This window comes from Bidens hawaiensis, unplaced genomic scaffold, assembly GCF_021521415.1.
Source record: "Bidens hawaiensis isolate Kalapana, Puna unplaced genomic scaffold, B.hawaiensis_p1.1 tig00017415_1, whole genome shotgun sequence".
NCBI classification, from domain to species: domain Eukaryota; kingdom Viridiplantae; phylum Streptophyta; class Magnoliopsida; order Asterales; family Asteraceae; genus Bidens; species Bidens hawaiensis.
In genome coordinates, this window is record NW_027492635.1 from 291,813 (window position 1) to 309,278 (window position 17,466).

General features: G+C 32.3%; 1 protein-coding gene across 2 annotated transcripts; it reads right to left on the reverse strand.

Moving 5' to 3' along the window:
* Positions 1-8,404: 8,404 nt before the first annotated feature.
* On the reverse strand, positions 8,405-11,121 carry LOC143553898 (receptor-like protein kinase THESEUS 1). 2 transcript variants are annotated; one of them, XM_077043784.1, is made up of 3 exons: positions 11,032-11,121; positions 10,922-10,953; positions 8,405-9,471 (listed from the first exon to the last, which is right to left on the reverse strand). In XM_077043784.1, the coding sequence occupies exon 3, from the start codon at positions 9,456-9,458 to the stop codon at positions 8,499-8,501; it is 960 nt and encodes a 319-aa protein (XP_076899899.1). In that variant the 5' UTR covers positions 9,459-9,471; positions 10,922-10,953; positions 11,032-11,121; the 3' UTR covers positions 8,405-8,498. The 2 variants fall into 2 exon arrangements, with proteins under 2 accessions (XP_076899899.1, XP_076899900.1); XM_077043785.1 differs by having other exon boundaries at positions 10,904-10,953.
* Positions 11,122-17,466: the final 6,345 nt, after the last annotated feature.

The window sequence follows — 17,466 nt, forward strand, 5'->3', positions numbered from 1 at the left end:
AATATACCTGAAAAAAAACTATATGTAGCTAGATTCTTAGTTTAAAAGCGTGAGGCCCTTGTGACGTTTTGGAAAACATCTTATTTTACGTAAGGCGAGAAAATACATGAGGCGGCCTGAAGCGGCGCCTCAGCAAGTGAGGCGTGAGGCGTATGAGCGGCGCTTCATGTGATGCAGTCTAAATTAAATTGAAAATGTAACTGCTTGGGCCCATTAGCTTAAAATATTAACGTTGGGGCTCTGTAAAACATTACATAGCCGTATTATATTCAATTCAACCCACTCGTTAAATTTTATATTCAAAGTTTATTTTCTCCAAATGTCAACCTTCTAGACGGTTCAAGTTTATCTTCTTCTCAGTTAATACTCTCATCTTTTTAATCAGTTCAAACTCTCTTTAATTATTACACATCCGTTTATGAATCAAGAGGTATTTTTCTTCATTATTACTTTTTATTATACATTTATACTTTATTTATTATTAAATACTTGTGTAATACATTTTTTTATTTTTAATCGGCTTGTTTTCTAAGAATGTAATTGTTCTGCAACCTTTAAGTATGTTTTTATAATGTTTAAACTACGAATTAAGTATTCATGTTTAGCTTTACAAATATGTTTGATCTATATGATTGATTAACAAATAGAATATGTCATGTATAATTAATATTTAGTATTTTTAAAATTGCCTCATATACGTGAAACTCTTGTTTCGCGCCCATCACTTCGCGCTTCGGCTTTTTGGACCCAAATGCCTCACCTAACCCTTTTTTAAACTAAGGTTAGACTTATAGATATGTAACTCATAAGATATATATATATATATATATATAGAAGGGTTATTTTGAGAACCATGGTGAGTTTTAAGAACTTTAAAAACTCAATTTTAAACCACACATTTAATTAAATGATATGAAATATGTGATTGAGATTAAATTTAATTAAAAAATGAAGCATGAGAGAGAATAAGTATTTTTGATAATTACACAATTTTAAACGTTTGTTACACATGTGTAAAAAGTCGATTCGGTGTGTAAAAAGTACCGTAATTTTTGTACATCACTTACACTTACGTATTACACATGTGTAAAAAAAATTTGAAAAAAAATTTGTTACGTTGAGTTCTTTCGAGTTCTTAAAACTCAAAGCGGTTCTCAAAAGAAATCAATCATATATATATATATATATAAATACAACTTTATGAGCTACATATGTATTTTTACAATACTAGCCTTAAGATTAAAAGAAATGAAAAAAAAATGATGGTTTGTTAAAAGTATATTAATATTATGGTTATCAACTCCTAATATAGATTAGCTTCTTTTTTAAGTTTTCCTATCCTATATATACATCTCATTATACCTCTTTATAAGACACACCATATTAATGAAATCTCCATCTTTCTCCCTACATCTCTTTCTCACATGTTTGGCTATTAGGCTTGTTTCACAACACGTTATCAGCACGACTTGCTTTGGAGTTGGATCGTATCATCATCAAGTAAGTCAGTCTTGTATTATCATTGTTCTTTATTCTCTAAAACATAAACCATATTATAATTTTACACCATTGTGTCTTTTCGCTTATCACTGTGTCTTTTTTCGTCATTGTGTCTTTTCGCACACCATTGTGTCTTTTCGCTTATCATTGTGCCTTTTTTCGTCATTGTGTCTTTTCGCACACCATTATGTCTTTTCGCTTATCATTGTGTCTTTTTCGTCATTGTGTCTTTTCGCACACCATTGTGTCGTTTCGCTTATCATTGTGTCTTTTTTCATCATTGTGTCTTTTCGCTTATCATTGTGTCTTTTTTCGCCATTGTGTCTTTTCGCACACCATTGTGTCTTTCGCTTTTCATTATGTCTTTTTTCGTCATTGTGTTTTTTCGTCATTGTGTCTTTCAACTCATCATTATGTTTTTTTATATACTAATAACACCGTTGTGTAAAATTAATATGTAAAAATAATGATAAAATAACAACAAATTATCTAATACATAAAACACAATGATTAATACATGTGACACAATAACTTGAAACGTAAAACACAATGGTGAATATGTATAACACAATGACATAAAACGTAAGACACAATGGTGAATACCTATAACACAATGACCTAAAACGTAAGACACAATGGTGAATATATATAAAACGTAAAACACAATGGAAACAACATATTACACAATGACTTAAACGTAATATAACAATGGAAACAACCAATTGAAAAATATAATAATCAAAATCTATAATACAATTCATATGAAAACTCAACTAAAAGACACAATGAACAATAAAAAAAACACAATTAAAAAAACCCATTAATTTTTTATATATATATAACAATATGATACTCGTATTAAAGATAAAAAAACGCTTATTATTATGGTGTTTTTTTTTTTAAAAATAATGTCGTATGAAAAAGTTATGGACATTTTAAAATGATAGGGGAATTGACATGTGCCATGCATGTGGAGATAGAAAGTCAACAAAGGTGGGTTATTACCATCATGCCCTTTCCATCAATTTTTATATATTAAATTAATCTCAGTCATTCAAATATATGATCAGTGGACTAGATTCCTTCTCACCCTTCTCATTTTTGTTGTCCTTTATATTTTAACTTTACCCTAAATTCATATAGAAAACAAATAACATAAATCTTTTACAATAAATTACTTCCGGAATGAAAAGATATATCAAATACAATAGATTGTTTGAAATCAATTTATTTTTGTCTCTGATATTTTATTCAAGTCAAAGTCGATTACAAGTTTTTTTTTTCTATAATTAATATGATCTTTATAGTAATGATAATATATTATAAATATTGTATAGTTTATCATAATATATCTTTTGTATGGATTAAAACTAATGGGTGACTAATAATTTGTTGAATCACGCTATAAACTGATATTTAATTTACTAGAATTATAATTTTTGAAAATATATATGACCAACATTGTTACTTACGCAAATTTGTTTACAATTTAGTTTTTTTTTCTTTTTCTTTGCTTCTTTTATCAATCCACGGTTAAGATAAATTTTGGTTTGCTATAGTTCATGTATTAGAAATATTATTTTATTATAATTTTAATTCAAGAGATAATGATTTCAAAATTGCAACATGAAATTCTTTTATTGTTATGCTTATCTCTAGATATTATGGTATTCAAAAGAAACACTTGTATTTTTTGTCTACTAATTTTAATATTTAGCATATAATTCTTTAGCCAAGTAATATATTACGTGCATTTTATTTTAAGTAAGTTAAAGGAGATTTTGATGCTTTAATATAATCCTGTATTTCTGAATATTAACCAAATCAAATTTTCTGACATAAATTAATAAAGAATATTGTGTTACACATATATTGTTAATATTAATACTATAAAGAATGTTGTGTGACACATTAATTTTGTAATAATTTGAATTGTTTGTGAATACCATGTGTATTTAAATTCCTTCCTAAATAGCCATATTTGTTGTAGTTAAAGTATCTCTAACTCTATAAGTTTCAATGTTATTTAACTAAATTCATTAGCTTTAACAAGAGTTTGTAAGATGTTTAGCAAGTAATGGTAAATATCAATTAATTGATGTTAGATTTTAATAAATTATAAAATCAAAGTCACTGATCCCTTTTACTATTTGGTAATACACAAACCATGTTGTATTTTGAGATGACTTTTGATATTTGCCGTTTGTTCATATTTTTTCATTGTTCAATTTTGAGATGATTTTTGATCTTAATATACAAATCTCCTTTGATACAGTAATTATTATAGACCTAGTTTTTTTTATACATAGAGTTTTGATATAACTAGCTTGATAACTTTTTGACAACATGTATAGTTTAGTATCACTTGATGTATACATTGTATTCTATATGCAAAGATTTATTTATAAGTATTCGTTGGTATGACACTAAGTGTCATACTCCCTAATCTCATTATTTATTAAAGGTCACAAAATTCAAGACCATAAAATCTTACACTCGAAGTGTCATGTAATTACTTCTCTGTTGATATTATATCATGTAATTAATTCTCTATTGATATTATATGAAGACAAGATTACTTATAAGGAGAGACTAGGTAAGACAATTTTCATTTGTCAAACCTCACATATGCTCCTGAAGTAGCAAATCATTAAAACACATGAAAAGTTTGAAGTGATTTTTTTATTCACATCCAAGAAAATTATGAATAAACCATGAAAACGGTTTGGTTTTATACCATTCCTTGAAGTGAATGCGACTATGTATTGATCATTGCGATCATGGACATTGAAAAAGTTGTAACGATGACTATTTTAATAATGAGATCGACCATCGGAATTATAATGATGGTCATGCTAATAATGAGATTGACCACCACACGTGGCAAAGGGATTGACTATATATGAGAACAAAATGTGAAAATACAAAAGTGAAATCACATAATCGCTTGAAACAATAATACAATGTTCTCTCATATTTATAGTCTTGTATTAAAGAAGCATAATACATATATGATCATAAACGTGAAGTTTGAATCATGATTATCTAATGGAATGATTGGTTATACCACACCGAGTCAATGATGTGAATTTATTGAAGAACCAAATGATTCTTCATATAATTATACATGTAATTTTTCTCTCGAGTGGAATTATTTATTTACCAACTAAAGGAGGGTGTGAATCCTTAAATGTTATGGAATGAGAAAGGATACGCATATCCTAAATATGATACCATTTAATGTTTAAAATCGATGCATCGTCTAAATGGTTATCTTGTTCGCAACTTCATGTTTGCGTGATTTATAACTTAGCTAATGAGATAGCAAGCACATTATTCCATATTATGATATTTGTTTTTGGTAATAACAATAAACATAATGATTATTGGAAAAGTGCTGAACTTCATATAGATTATGTTGTTACACGAATTATTTTTGTTGAAGACGATTATTCTACGCCTATAATTGGTTGCGAAGCCAACGATCACGAGAGCAAATGTTCATGTGTGTATATGAATACATATGATTTTACATATCTTATAATTAATTCACATCAAGCCAACATGTTATAACATTTACTCTCCTATAAAGTTGGTTTTGGTCAGAACCATATACCTCTCGTCAAATATATTGGTTGTGTGATATGTAATGAAATTAATCCACCACAACACACAATGATGAAACCTTAAAGGAATGAAACATTGATATACTATTAAATACAAAGAGTCATTAATGAAAATATGTTTATGACTCATTGGTTTTCACTATAAGTGAATTAATATTTCCAACAATAGGGGAAGATATAAAGCAGTTGAAAAAAGAAATGAGTTAGAATGAATTATCACTAATCCTCAAATAAATGATGTGAACTAAAAGTTCAAAGGATAATTCATTTGAAAAGATTGTCGAATCAATTACCAGACAAGTTTACTGACCTAAATAGAGTGACTAATTAAGTCAAATAAATCAAATGCTTATGCTCCAATTAATATTATTGTCCAAGAAGGACAATCACGTATTAATAAGAGTCTAACGTACGCATGAAGCGTGGTAGACTAATCGGTTCCAAAGATAAAATTTCCTCGAAAATTGGAGCAAGTGATGAAGATGGTCAAATCGAGATGCAGTAAAAGGTCTCTTGAAAGAGATTAGACATGATGGTTCTTGAAGAACCTTAGGTACCTAAAAATAAAGAGCCCTTAGTAAATTATACCGTATCATGTCTATAACATATATGGAATCGAAATAAATCCGACGTCGTTATATATATAATTAGTGCTTGAAATAAAGATGATGAGGATCATGATTATAAATTTTCCTATGAAAAATGATTGGCCAACGTGGAAAGACGCAATTAGGGCAGAGTTGAATTCTCTAAACAATATAAAGTTTTTGAACCAGCAGTCCGTACAACTAAAGTTGTAAAATGTGTTAGATACAAACGAGTCTTGTATGTGAGTTATGAAAATTCAATCAAGTGATATAAGGCGAAATTGGTGGCACAAGGATTTTGCAAAGACCCATGATTTATTAATAGGAGACGCATTCTCCAATGGTGGAATCAATGGCTTTCCAATAACTAAATAGTCTAGTAATACAAATAGAGAATTGATACGCGTCTAATAAATATTATGATTCAGTTGATACTGAAAATTTACAAGAAAGTTTTTAAGGATTTGAATTAACAAATCATGTAAAGTAAGTTCTCGAGAACACATCGATTGTTGTGTATAGAGTCATATTTGAATACGTTACAATTATTGAATTTGTTGAACATAAAAGGAACTCCTGAAGAGTTTCCTAAGGTAGTTGAATACTTGAAAAGTTAATTGATACATATTTATGATGGAATTCTTGTGCATCAATAAGCATACACATAAAAGGGAATGTACATTATGAGTACAATAACTCAATAAACAAAGATATGGTACAATATGGATTTTTGATATGTGATACAAAATGATATGTTAATGAGCAAGTTTATGCAACAAAAATCCTTAAAAAGTGAATGCGTGTGCATAATTTGTGAAGTTGAAAGAAGTACATGATGGATTGGTAGCATGGATTTATGCTTATTACGTATGGAATAAATTATTTGTATTGAGCTTGACACAACTCAAGAGATATTTTGATAAAGAGGGAGATAAGTTGGATATGATTAGTCATATTTTTATCAAAATTCCATTCTTAAAAGTTCATTATAATCACATTTACAATGTTGATAAACACATAATCGAGAGAAACTTATGAGCTTTTAAAGAGATAATTCTTTTCGAAAGATCTTGACACGGTGTGATTATTGCTCGACTTATAGTTTGAGTATATGTGTAATTATATATTTATAAATCCATCAAAGTGCATCTAGAAAATGCTGAGACATTTTACCATGGACAAATTTAATCCTTTTAGCACATTAAGGGATGTCTAACAATGTCTCTATATCATTTCCTATCTGAATATGAAATATTATTGGTTCAAAAATACCATAACTAAATGCATATGTGCATTACGTCGTACTGTTAGCTATATATGATTATTATTTTCTTTATTTATATTTATCAGCATGTGTCCTGCTAGGATATATCAGAATGGGTTAAAACATATATTTCAGGTATGAAAGATATGTGTTTATATTTTACTAACCCATCAAAACAAGTTTGGTTAGTCTTGTTAATGCAGAGAAACGCAACAGGATCATAGTGTTTACCATATGAAGTAATAGAAGTTTTCACGTGAAGATAATACAACATTATTCAACTTGAGGATTCAAATGTCAAGGGACGAAGACGCAAATGATTGACTACAAAAGTTTTGGGCAACTTTCACAGAATATCGATATTTACCATTTTAATGAATATATAAATCAGTGAGAGATAATACGCGTTGCACTCTTTTTCCCTTAGCTATGGTTTTGTCCCATTGGGTTTTCCTAGCAAGGTTTTTAATGAGGCAACATCTCCAAGCGTATTAAGTTGATAACCAAGGGGGAGTGTTATAAGTATATTAATATTATGGTTATCAACTCCTAATATAGATTAGCTTCTTCTTCAAGTTTTCCTATCCTATATATACATCTCTTTATACCTCTTTGTAAGACACACCATATATATTAATGAAATCTTCATCTTTCTCCCTACATCTCTTTCTCATATGTTTGGCTATTAGGCTTGTTTCACAACATGGTTGATGATAGTTTCCTCGGTTTTCTCGTAAGGTATTTCATGAACTCTTCTCTATATGGATACATGTATATGTTTAACTAAAGAAGGATATGTATTTGGGGTAAAGTGAGAAGTGTGAGAAGAATTTATGACCACACAAAAAATCTCTTAAAAATAAATTCAAAAAAAAATAATAAAAAATCATAACTCAAAATATAAATAAAAATAAAAAAATTAAAAAACTAAGTTGTTTTCGCCATCATTCCCGTTCAATACAAAAAATACAATAAAAAATAAAAATTTTTGATGAAAAGACACAATGCTAAGATCAAATACACAATAATGAAAATGAACAAAAGACACAATTATAACTGAAAAAAGACAAATAGATCGCAAAATTTAACACAATATAATGCCGAACAAAATATAGCACAATGTTGAGTAATATAACACAATATAAAGTAAAAAAAGACATAATGTCAAGTAAAAAACACACAATCAATGATAAACAAAAATGCTCGACGACTTTTTCACTTATCATTATGTTTTTTAATGAAAACGAGAAAGACGGTGGACACATTTTTGTGTTTTTTACTTTTTTCGTTTTTTTATTAAATTTTGAGTTATTATTTATTTATTTATTTATTTTAATTTTTTAAGGGTTTTTTTTCTACAAATCTTTTTCATCCTTTTCATTTTTGTTTCTCTTTATGAAATAACTTGACCCATGCATTTGATCATTAACTTGGTTGGTATATGGCTAAATTTGAGTCTTATGATTGAGGAACTTGAAAGAAAATCAATTCTAAAAGAAACATTACTATTTGAGAACTCTTTTAATTGCCAGCTACCAAAATAAAGTTGGTTAGATATGAATGGAAATGAAGTATCATGAAACTTACAGCATTTTCATGCTTCCATTGAATCTGAAAAGCTTCTTTAAGTCTTTTCATAGTCTTATGAAAGACATGTGTGCGGTGCTGATCAAGTTGCTCTTTCAAGCAGTTATGGGCTGTTTCCGAAAATATGGACAGCGACTGTGGGTGCATTTGTGCCCTTAGATTCGGATCAATCATATCATGACAATATTCACTCGAATGCACATCTTTAATCGTTGATTTCCTCCCATAAAGCATTTCCAACAAAATCACTCCCAAACAGTGCAAAACCTCATAGTTTTTGGTGTCTGATTCAGTACAAAATAGTACCCTGGCTTCCCAGTTTTCATCCAACAGTATTTTAAACCCACCCTTGATATTATAAAAACATCCCTTTTTATTAACATTATGCCAGAATCTCAAACCACATGCAACACCAAAACATATATTCAATCTTTGGTACCATTTGAGGGTTGTTGGATCACTTAAATACTTTCCTAGACTTCCCTTGGCTACATGCTCCATAACTATCATCCTTTCGTCTTCCTCGTCACAAAACCCAATCAAAGTTACAATATTTCTATGCTTAAGACCCGAAAGTCTCTCAATCTCTTCATAGAAGTTAAATGTGAGAGTACTTCTATACTTCCATATAACAACATCTATCCCTACTTTGGACCGCCCGAGCAATTCTCCTTTGTAAACATCGGCGACCTTTCGACCTCGTTTTAACAGATTTGCTTCGGAAAAATTGTTGGTAGCAATTACTAGATCTTGAAGTGGAATACATAAAGTATCAAAATCGGTGTCAAAAGAATACTCGGCATCAAAATACTCGGTGTCAGAAGAAGACTCCGCATCATAATACTCTACATCGAAATACTCTACGTCAAAATACTTTGTGTCTAACGAAGACATGATCTATATTTTCCTGTAATAACGAGCGAACTGAAGGTCAAGTTATATAGACCATCCTCATTCACAAACCAACTCAATTCAATCTTTATTAAAAAACTAGGGTCTTTTTGGTATGAGGTAATAGAATGGGCGACGAAACGGAATGAACGTGGTAATGGAATGGACAAAGAAATGGAATGAGTTATTAACATTCTAATGAAATGAATCATTACTTTGAATGAAATGAATCATTACTTTGCATTGTTTGGTAGGTAGGAAAAAAAAGAAAAAATAAAATTAAAATGGTAATGAGTGGTGGTGGTGGTGGCGGCGGTCGTGGAATTGGTGGCCGGTGATGGTGGTTGGTGGTGGTGGGCAACAAAAGATAATGGTGTTGGAGGTGGGTGGGTGGTGGTAGTGGGGTGTGGGTGGGTGGGTAGTGGCGGTAACGGTGGAGGTGGTGGTGGGCAGCGGTGACGGTGGTTGGTGGGTGGCGGGTGTGATGGTGGGGCGATGGTTGATGGAGGCGGTGGTGGGTGGCTGACACTGATGGCGATGGTTCTTGGAGGTGGGTGGTGGCGGCGGTGGACGGCGATGGTGGTGGTCGGTGGCAGTGGCAGGGGTGGTGGTTGTGGGTGTTGATGGTGGGTGGTGGTGGTGGTGGTGGGAGGGTGATAGAGGTGATTGTAAGGTGAAGGAGGGAATGAAATGGAAAAAAAAACATGGTATGGATGGAATGAAATTGATGTATTTTAGAGGAATGTAACGGACTAGGTAATGGGTCATTCTATTCATTTGATCAACCAAACACACTTTTCTCCATTCCCTCATAATGAGTTATTATATTCCGTCCTCCATTCATGCATACCAAACGCTACATAATTTCTCTTTCTTTCACCTACCCAAACAAACCAAACCAAACCAAACTTTCCATACTCATTAGCAACCCATCCTTCATTATTTTTTATCAAGTAAATAAAATTTATAATTGTTGTTTTTAATAAAAGGGATAAGAAATAAAAAAAAAACTTCTTATGTAAAATAAACAGTATATATTTAATTTGAAATTATTTAAATAAAATAAAAAAGTTCAGTATTAATTAATATTTATTTTATATTAAAAAAGTATATTTTTAAACAAATTATATTTTTAATAAAATTTACACCGGTGTGTTCATAAAAAAAAGTTGAACAAAACTATGTTTTTGATTTTTTTAAAACTTAATCATCAAAAGTTATTAGAAAAGATCAATATTAGAGCTAAAACTAATTGATCTGAAAGGAAAAAAAAATAACTAAAAGCATGTCTATTAAGGTAGGAATACATGGCGAACCAAAAGATTGCAAAATAGTTTGTCATATATTCTTGATTTCTTAATTTTAAGTTTTTTAAATTTAAATAGTGGAACAATCCATGTCGGGTTTGCCAACGGTTGTGGTAGGAAATATAAGGATACTGAACTAACTGAAATTTGAAAGCTTACTGTAAAAGGTTCAAGTGATCACCATCTGTGGTCTACAATGAAATTAACAAAGTTAAAAATAAAGCACACAACGAAAACTTAATCTAATCCAAAAATTAATAGAGCCTAACCTTTTGTCAACGACTGCAGAAGCAAGAGCGAGAGAGGCCATTTTCATTTTTGAATGAAGGTATTATATTTACAAGACAACCAGCAAAAACTAGAAGCCAACAAACAATAACAAAGTACAACTAAACATAAGATTATAATTCTGTTACATCAAACTTGTTGAGGACACTTGATTAAGAAAAGATGATGATTAAGTGTGAAGAAGATATGTCTGTGTTTTGTCTATAAAATATAAGGCCAATAATTGAAGGGAAATCGGTAAAATTACATTAGTGACCTTTGACTCTTTTTATTAGCCAAAATAGCCTCATTGCTTGGTGCATAAATGCATAACTTTAACATGTGTGGGCCGTCTCACTCGTGCTACCCAGTCAATTATCTTTTATATGATTTGTTTAATAATTATTTTTATACATATTGCTAGCCCCAAAAGGTCAAAATCCTTTTGAGCCGATTCAAATCTTTATAACAATTTTATCTTTTTTTACCAAACAATTTATAACTTAAAATTATTAAAAAAAACGTATACCCTCGGAATTAATGTAAAGTGAAAATCAAATGAAAGCATACAAAATAATTTTCAATATCATGTAACGGGGTGGATCCCTTGTGTTTGGCATAACTAGCTATAGAGGTAGGGTACCAAAAACACCCAAATACCCTTAAATATCACTAAGAGGTTAGATGGGACACCCTTATATGCCATCCGCAGGACATATAAACCACTCGCATAACTCAAAACAAAGGAAGAACAACATTATATCCAGGGGCGAAGGATATCAAGGGCCAGGGGTGGCCCCGCCCCCCTGTTTTTCCGCGCATTAGGGTAAATTTAGTTGTTTTTTCGCCTGAAATTTTTTAAACATCGTGTAATTTCACCTGTTTTCGGTCAAAAGTTTGAGCCCGGCCCCCCTCGTTTATGATTTTTATAATACATTTTGAGTCCGGCCACCCGGACATTCGTGTCCAAGCTTCGCCACTAATTATATCCTAGAAACTATGTGCGGGAGGATCTAGACTCCCTCAGAAGTCATCCGCAGGGTACTGTTCCCACGCAAGGATGACCAGAAGGCAACGTCATAGGACAACTGTGATTACCCAACTTCATTCTAGAAGATTTACCAAGATCCTTTCTTGAGAAGTACGTGACCCTTTGGCCAATAGAAGAAGGACAGCCGGCCAGGTTGTTACAACCATGCACATGGCCAGGTTTATCTCGCCCTATCATATACAAAAACGTTTCTAGGTTTTTTCAACCATGCACATGGGCCTTATAGCCCAACCTATCACAAGAGGACACGTGTCTAGACGATTATAAGGGGATCTTCTAGAAAGGGACAGTTGAACCAATTATATTCTCACACTCTTCGGCTATAAATACTTCACAATCTCCATGAGGTAATTCATTCACACTCCACCATTTACTCTAAATACTTAAGACTTTATCTCCACCGAAATTGCACTTATTCTCACACCGGAGGGTGGTTACGGGAAGAACCCCCTCTTGTCCTTCCCGTAACGAGCTCACGGTGATTGTTTTGCAGGTTTCTGTCATTGGACTTGAAAAGATCGGACTCGTATCGTTGTTAGTAGTTGTTTGACCCGTACCCTGTGGATTCATTGGATCTAAAACCCATAAGAAGATTAGATCCGTGTTTCTTCAGTAGTCTAAGAAAGATTATGGAGATAGCATGTGATATTTATCTTATTTAATATTAAAAGGCCTTGTAGTCGTAAAAGTAATGTTTTCATAATAAGAGATATTGAATCAGACGATTAACCCGCCAAATGTAAGGGGTGGGTCCCTTGTGTTTTGTCTAACTAGCCTAGAAAATATTATGGAGATAGTATGTGACACTCATCTTATTTAGGATTGAATGGCCTTTTAGTCCTAAAAGTAATGTTTTCATAATTGGGGCGGACTGTGAATAGGACAAACGATTCACCGGTCGAATGTAAGGGGTGGATCCCATGTGTTTTGTCTAACTAACCTAAGAAAGATTTTGGAGATAGCATGTGACAATCATCTTACAAAACTGTTTTTGAACATAGTAAAAACCCACGTTTTAGTATTCTTTTAATTTAATACGAGGAGACTTTAATTTAATATGGGAAGTATTGGGTTAAGTCTCACTTAAAATGGAACAAAATTGGGTGTCTAATTTGGGTTATATATATATATATATGATTGATTTCTTTTGAGAACCACTTTGAGTTTTAAAAACTCGAAAGAACTCAACGTAACAAATTTTTTTTCCGAATTTTTTTTACACATGTGTAATACGTAACTGTAAGTGATGTACAAAAAATTGCGGTATTTTTTTACACATCGAATCAACTTTTTACACATGTGTAACTAACGTTTAAAGTTGTGTAATTATCAAAAATACTTATTCTCTCTCATGTTTCATTTTTTAATTACATTTAGTCTCAGCCACATGTTTCATATCATTTAATTAAATGCGTGGTCGTTCTTAAAGTTTTAAAACTCACCATGGTTCTCAAAATAACCCTCCATATATATATATATATATATATATATATATAGAGGAGAGATTTCAATTAAGAACCTCTTTGAGTTTTAAGAACTCGAAAGAACTCAGTGTAACGATTTTTTTTTCGAATTTTTTTTACACATGCGTAATATATGCAAGTTACATACACGTAAAAAAATTACAGAATTTTTTACGCACCGAGTCGACTTTTTACACATGTGTAACGGACGTAAAAGTTAGTGTAACTACTTACATATTTATTCTCTCTCCTACTTTGACTTTTTTGCCAGATTTAATTTTAACCACATATTTCAATCCATTTAATTAAATGTATGGCCTATAATTGAGTTCTTAAGTTTTTAAAACTCAACATGGTTCTCAAAATATCCATCCCCTATATATATATATATAGATGGGTTTTATTCTAAATGTGGAATAAAGATGATTGGGGGAGTTAATGGCCCGTCAGTGATCAAAATTGACCGTTAAAAAGAAAATACTCTTTTACTTTGTCTTTTTTATTGATGTGCATAGAAATATACATCTTTTCGGCATCAAATAATTTCTAAAAACTGCAATTTCTATCAAATAACATAGCATAAACGACTACTTATCATAATAAAACATAATTTCAGGTGAAACCAAGCCCCAAACGAAGAAACAAGCAAAAAGACGAAGAAAAACAGAAGAAACAAAAAAAAAACAAAGAAACACGCCCCATGCCTCAAGAAACACACCCCCATGCTTCTGAACACAATAAAAGACAAAATCTGGAAGCAAAAGCACGGGGCCGTGCTTACCAAACACGGGGCCGTGGATGAGAACACGGAAAAGACAAAGAAGATTTAGCACATGTCACTAAAAACCACGGGGCCGTGCCTATCAACCACGGGGCCGTGGCCACCTTTCAGAAAAGACAAAATAAATCTGACACATGTCTTAAAAATACACGGGGGCGTGCCCACCAACCACGGGGCCGTGCCTCAGACTCCAGATTGCCTATAAATAGTGGCTCATGTTGCACTCATTGGTGTGCCTTGAAAAGAGTTCTATCCGGTTTTCGTTTATAAAAACACACACTAACACTCACTTTGAAGATCTAGTGATGAGTTTGAAGGCTTGGAGGTCATCACCATCAACCATCATTACCATCAATAAGAAGGAATATTCATCTACAATTGGTTAGATTGTTCCAAGTTTAATCATGTATTTGTTATCATAATTCATCTTAATGTTTATCATCATGCTCATTATGAGCTAAACTCCTTTTACCATCTAAAATCTATGAAGAAGCTTTGTTTTACTTGATAATTAATCAAGACATGTGGTGTAGTCTAGTAAAGTACATGGTTATATTACAATTATCTTTTGATGATAAATGTTTCGCCATCTTAAATCACTAATTTAAAGTTGGTGGTTGTCAATTCTATTGGCAATCGTTCATGATCGATTCATGTTCTTGAAAGATAGAAATACTTTGATACATTATCGAAACATTGATCCTTATATTGTACTTAGAAATAATGAGATATAAGTTATGATGTATTTCTCTAAACCTTGGTAATCCGAAAATGGCTTTGCTTAGGATATCAAATTAGCTAAAGAAATCATATGTTAACGGAATGTGTAATTATAACCTACATAAATCAACCAAGGGGAGGTTGTGTGATGAACTACAACCACCCGAAGTTGTTAGAATTTTTATTTGAGAAATCGAAGTCAATCCTAATCTTTCTATTTTACGAAACTACTTGCCAACTTAAATTGACATCATTGAGATGGCATGACATTAGGAAAGGGTGGACTTTAAAATGTGCATGCTATCTCCTTAGTGCCAAATATGCTCACTTAAGGTTAAGGAGCTATCTATCATATATTGCTATGGCAAGTTTATCACATGTCCAAATATTAATTATCAATGCAAAAATGGAGTGGATTCTTGATCTTAGATGGTAACCTTCGCATAATTGAACAACTCGTTTAGAATTTCTTGTCTTGGTCACCTATATATATATTATATATAAGTATTTACATTTTAAAATTAACCCCAAAATGATTAAAACCTCCGATTAAAGCAAAACAACGCTTTATTATTAGAAACCTTTGTGTCCACGGATTGATACTTGGTTCTTACCAATACTATCCTACATATGCGATAGGTACACTTGCCTATTTTGTGTGTGTTTAGTCTTTATAGAAATCACTTTTATAAATTTAAAACACGATCTTGTGCAAAAGCTAATTATCCAATCTATCATATTTATACAAGCTATACGCAACACATCAAGTTTTTGGCGCCGTTGCCGGGGACACGGTACGTTTCTAAGAACGATCCAAGTTTTAAATTAATCATTGTCTATAGTTGTACAAATTTTTAACTTCTATTTTATTTTACCTTTAAAATATTTTTTTTATTTTTACTAAATATTAAAATATATAATTTTATGGCTAGCCTACTTTTTACCTTTACTTACGTAATCTTTACTTTAGTTTAATTAATTTAGACCTTAGTTTAGTTTGAAATAGCTTAGCCTAACTTATAGTTTAAATTAGACTAATCCTAGCTAACTTTTACTTTTTATTATTTTGATTTAATCCCATGTATGTCATATACTTTTGAGCCTGAGCTTGTTTCTCCAATTTCTGAACCGGAACGACTCTTTCGTTGACGAGCACGTAAACGGACTGCAGAAAACGCCGAAGCAATCAAAGACGAATCAGTAGACGCCACCACATCAGGAGAAAATCAAACTGAAGAAATGATGGCGGCCCAGAACAATGAGCCGAACATGAGCCAATATGCCAAGCCAACTCTCGAAGGCTACGACAATGGAGTGGCTCCACCCGAAATCACCGAAAATTTCAAAATCAAATCAAGCACCATTCATATGGTGGAAAATTCAGTTCAATTTCATGGTCACCTCGACGAAGACCCTCTTTCTCACATATCTCGATTCCTACGAATCTGCGGAACCTTTAAAATTCAAAACTGTTCGGACGATCAAATCAAGCTTAAACTCTTTCCTTTCTCTCTAAGGGGTCAAGCCCTAGAATGGATAGAATCTATTTCCTCTGGTTCCATCACCACTTGGGACCAGATGGTTGAACAGTTTCTCCTCAAATATTTTCCGCCTAATAAAACTGCCATATACCGAGCCAGCATTACCGGATTCCGGACCGATGATGATGAATCGTTACACGCAGCATGGGAGAGATACAAAAGTCTTATGAGAAGATGCCTACATCATGGACTGAGCGTATGGTTACAAGTTCAAACTTTCTTTGACACACAATCCAGTCAAAACAAACAGGCCATCAACCAAATCGCTGGTGGAGACCTGAGATCCAAATCACCTAACGAAGTATTTGAAGTCCTGGAGAAGGCCGCAAAGAAGAGTTTCGCTTACAACCCACCAAGATCTACACCTATCCATAAAGGAATACACACGTCGATTCAAACACTCTTGTCACAGCACAGCTTGAAGCCCTTTCTAAAAAATTCGAACAACTTCAAGCCGAGCTATCAAAAACCAGACTCACCTGTGACACCTGTGGAGGGAATCATAAGACGAGTGACTGTAAAGAAGCCATCATGGCCATGGAAGAAGTCGATTTCATCGCTCGACAGAACAAAGCTTTCAGCAATAACTACAATCCAGGATGGAGAAACCACCCGAATTTTAGCTGGAAAGACAGAGGTAACACTCAACCTTTACCCGGATTCGAAAAGAGACCGATTAATCAACCCTTCCAGCCTAAAACCCAATTTCAAGATCAAAGTTCCAGTAGCCATCAAAACCCAAGCTACTCTAAGATCGAAGAAATGCTAATGCAACTGATGACCAAAACAAATGAAGCAGAAAAGAAAGCCGAATCAAGATCTGTTGATATCCGCAGAGTATTATTAAAACATGAAGCCGATCTCAAAAGTCAATAAGCATC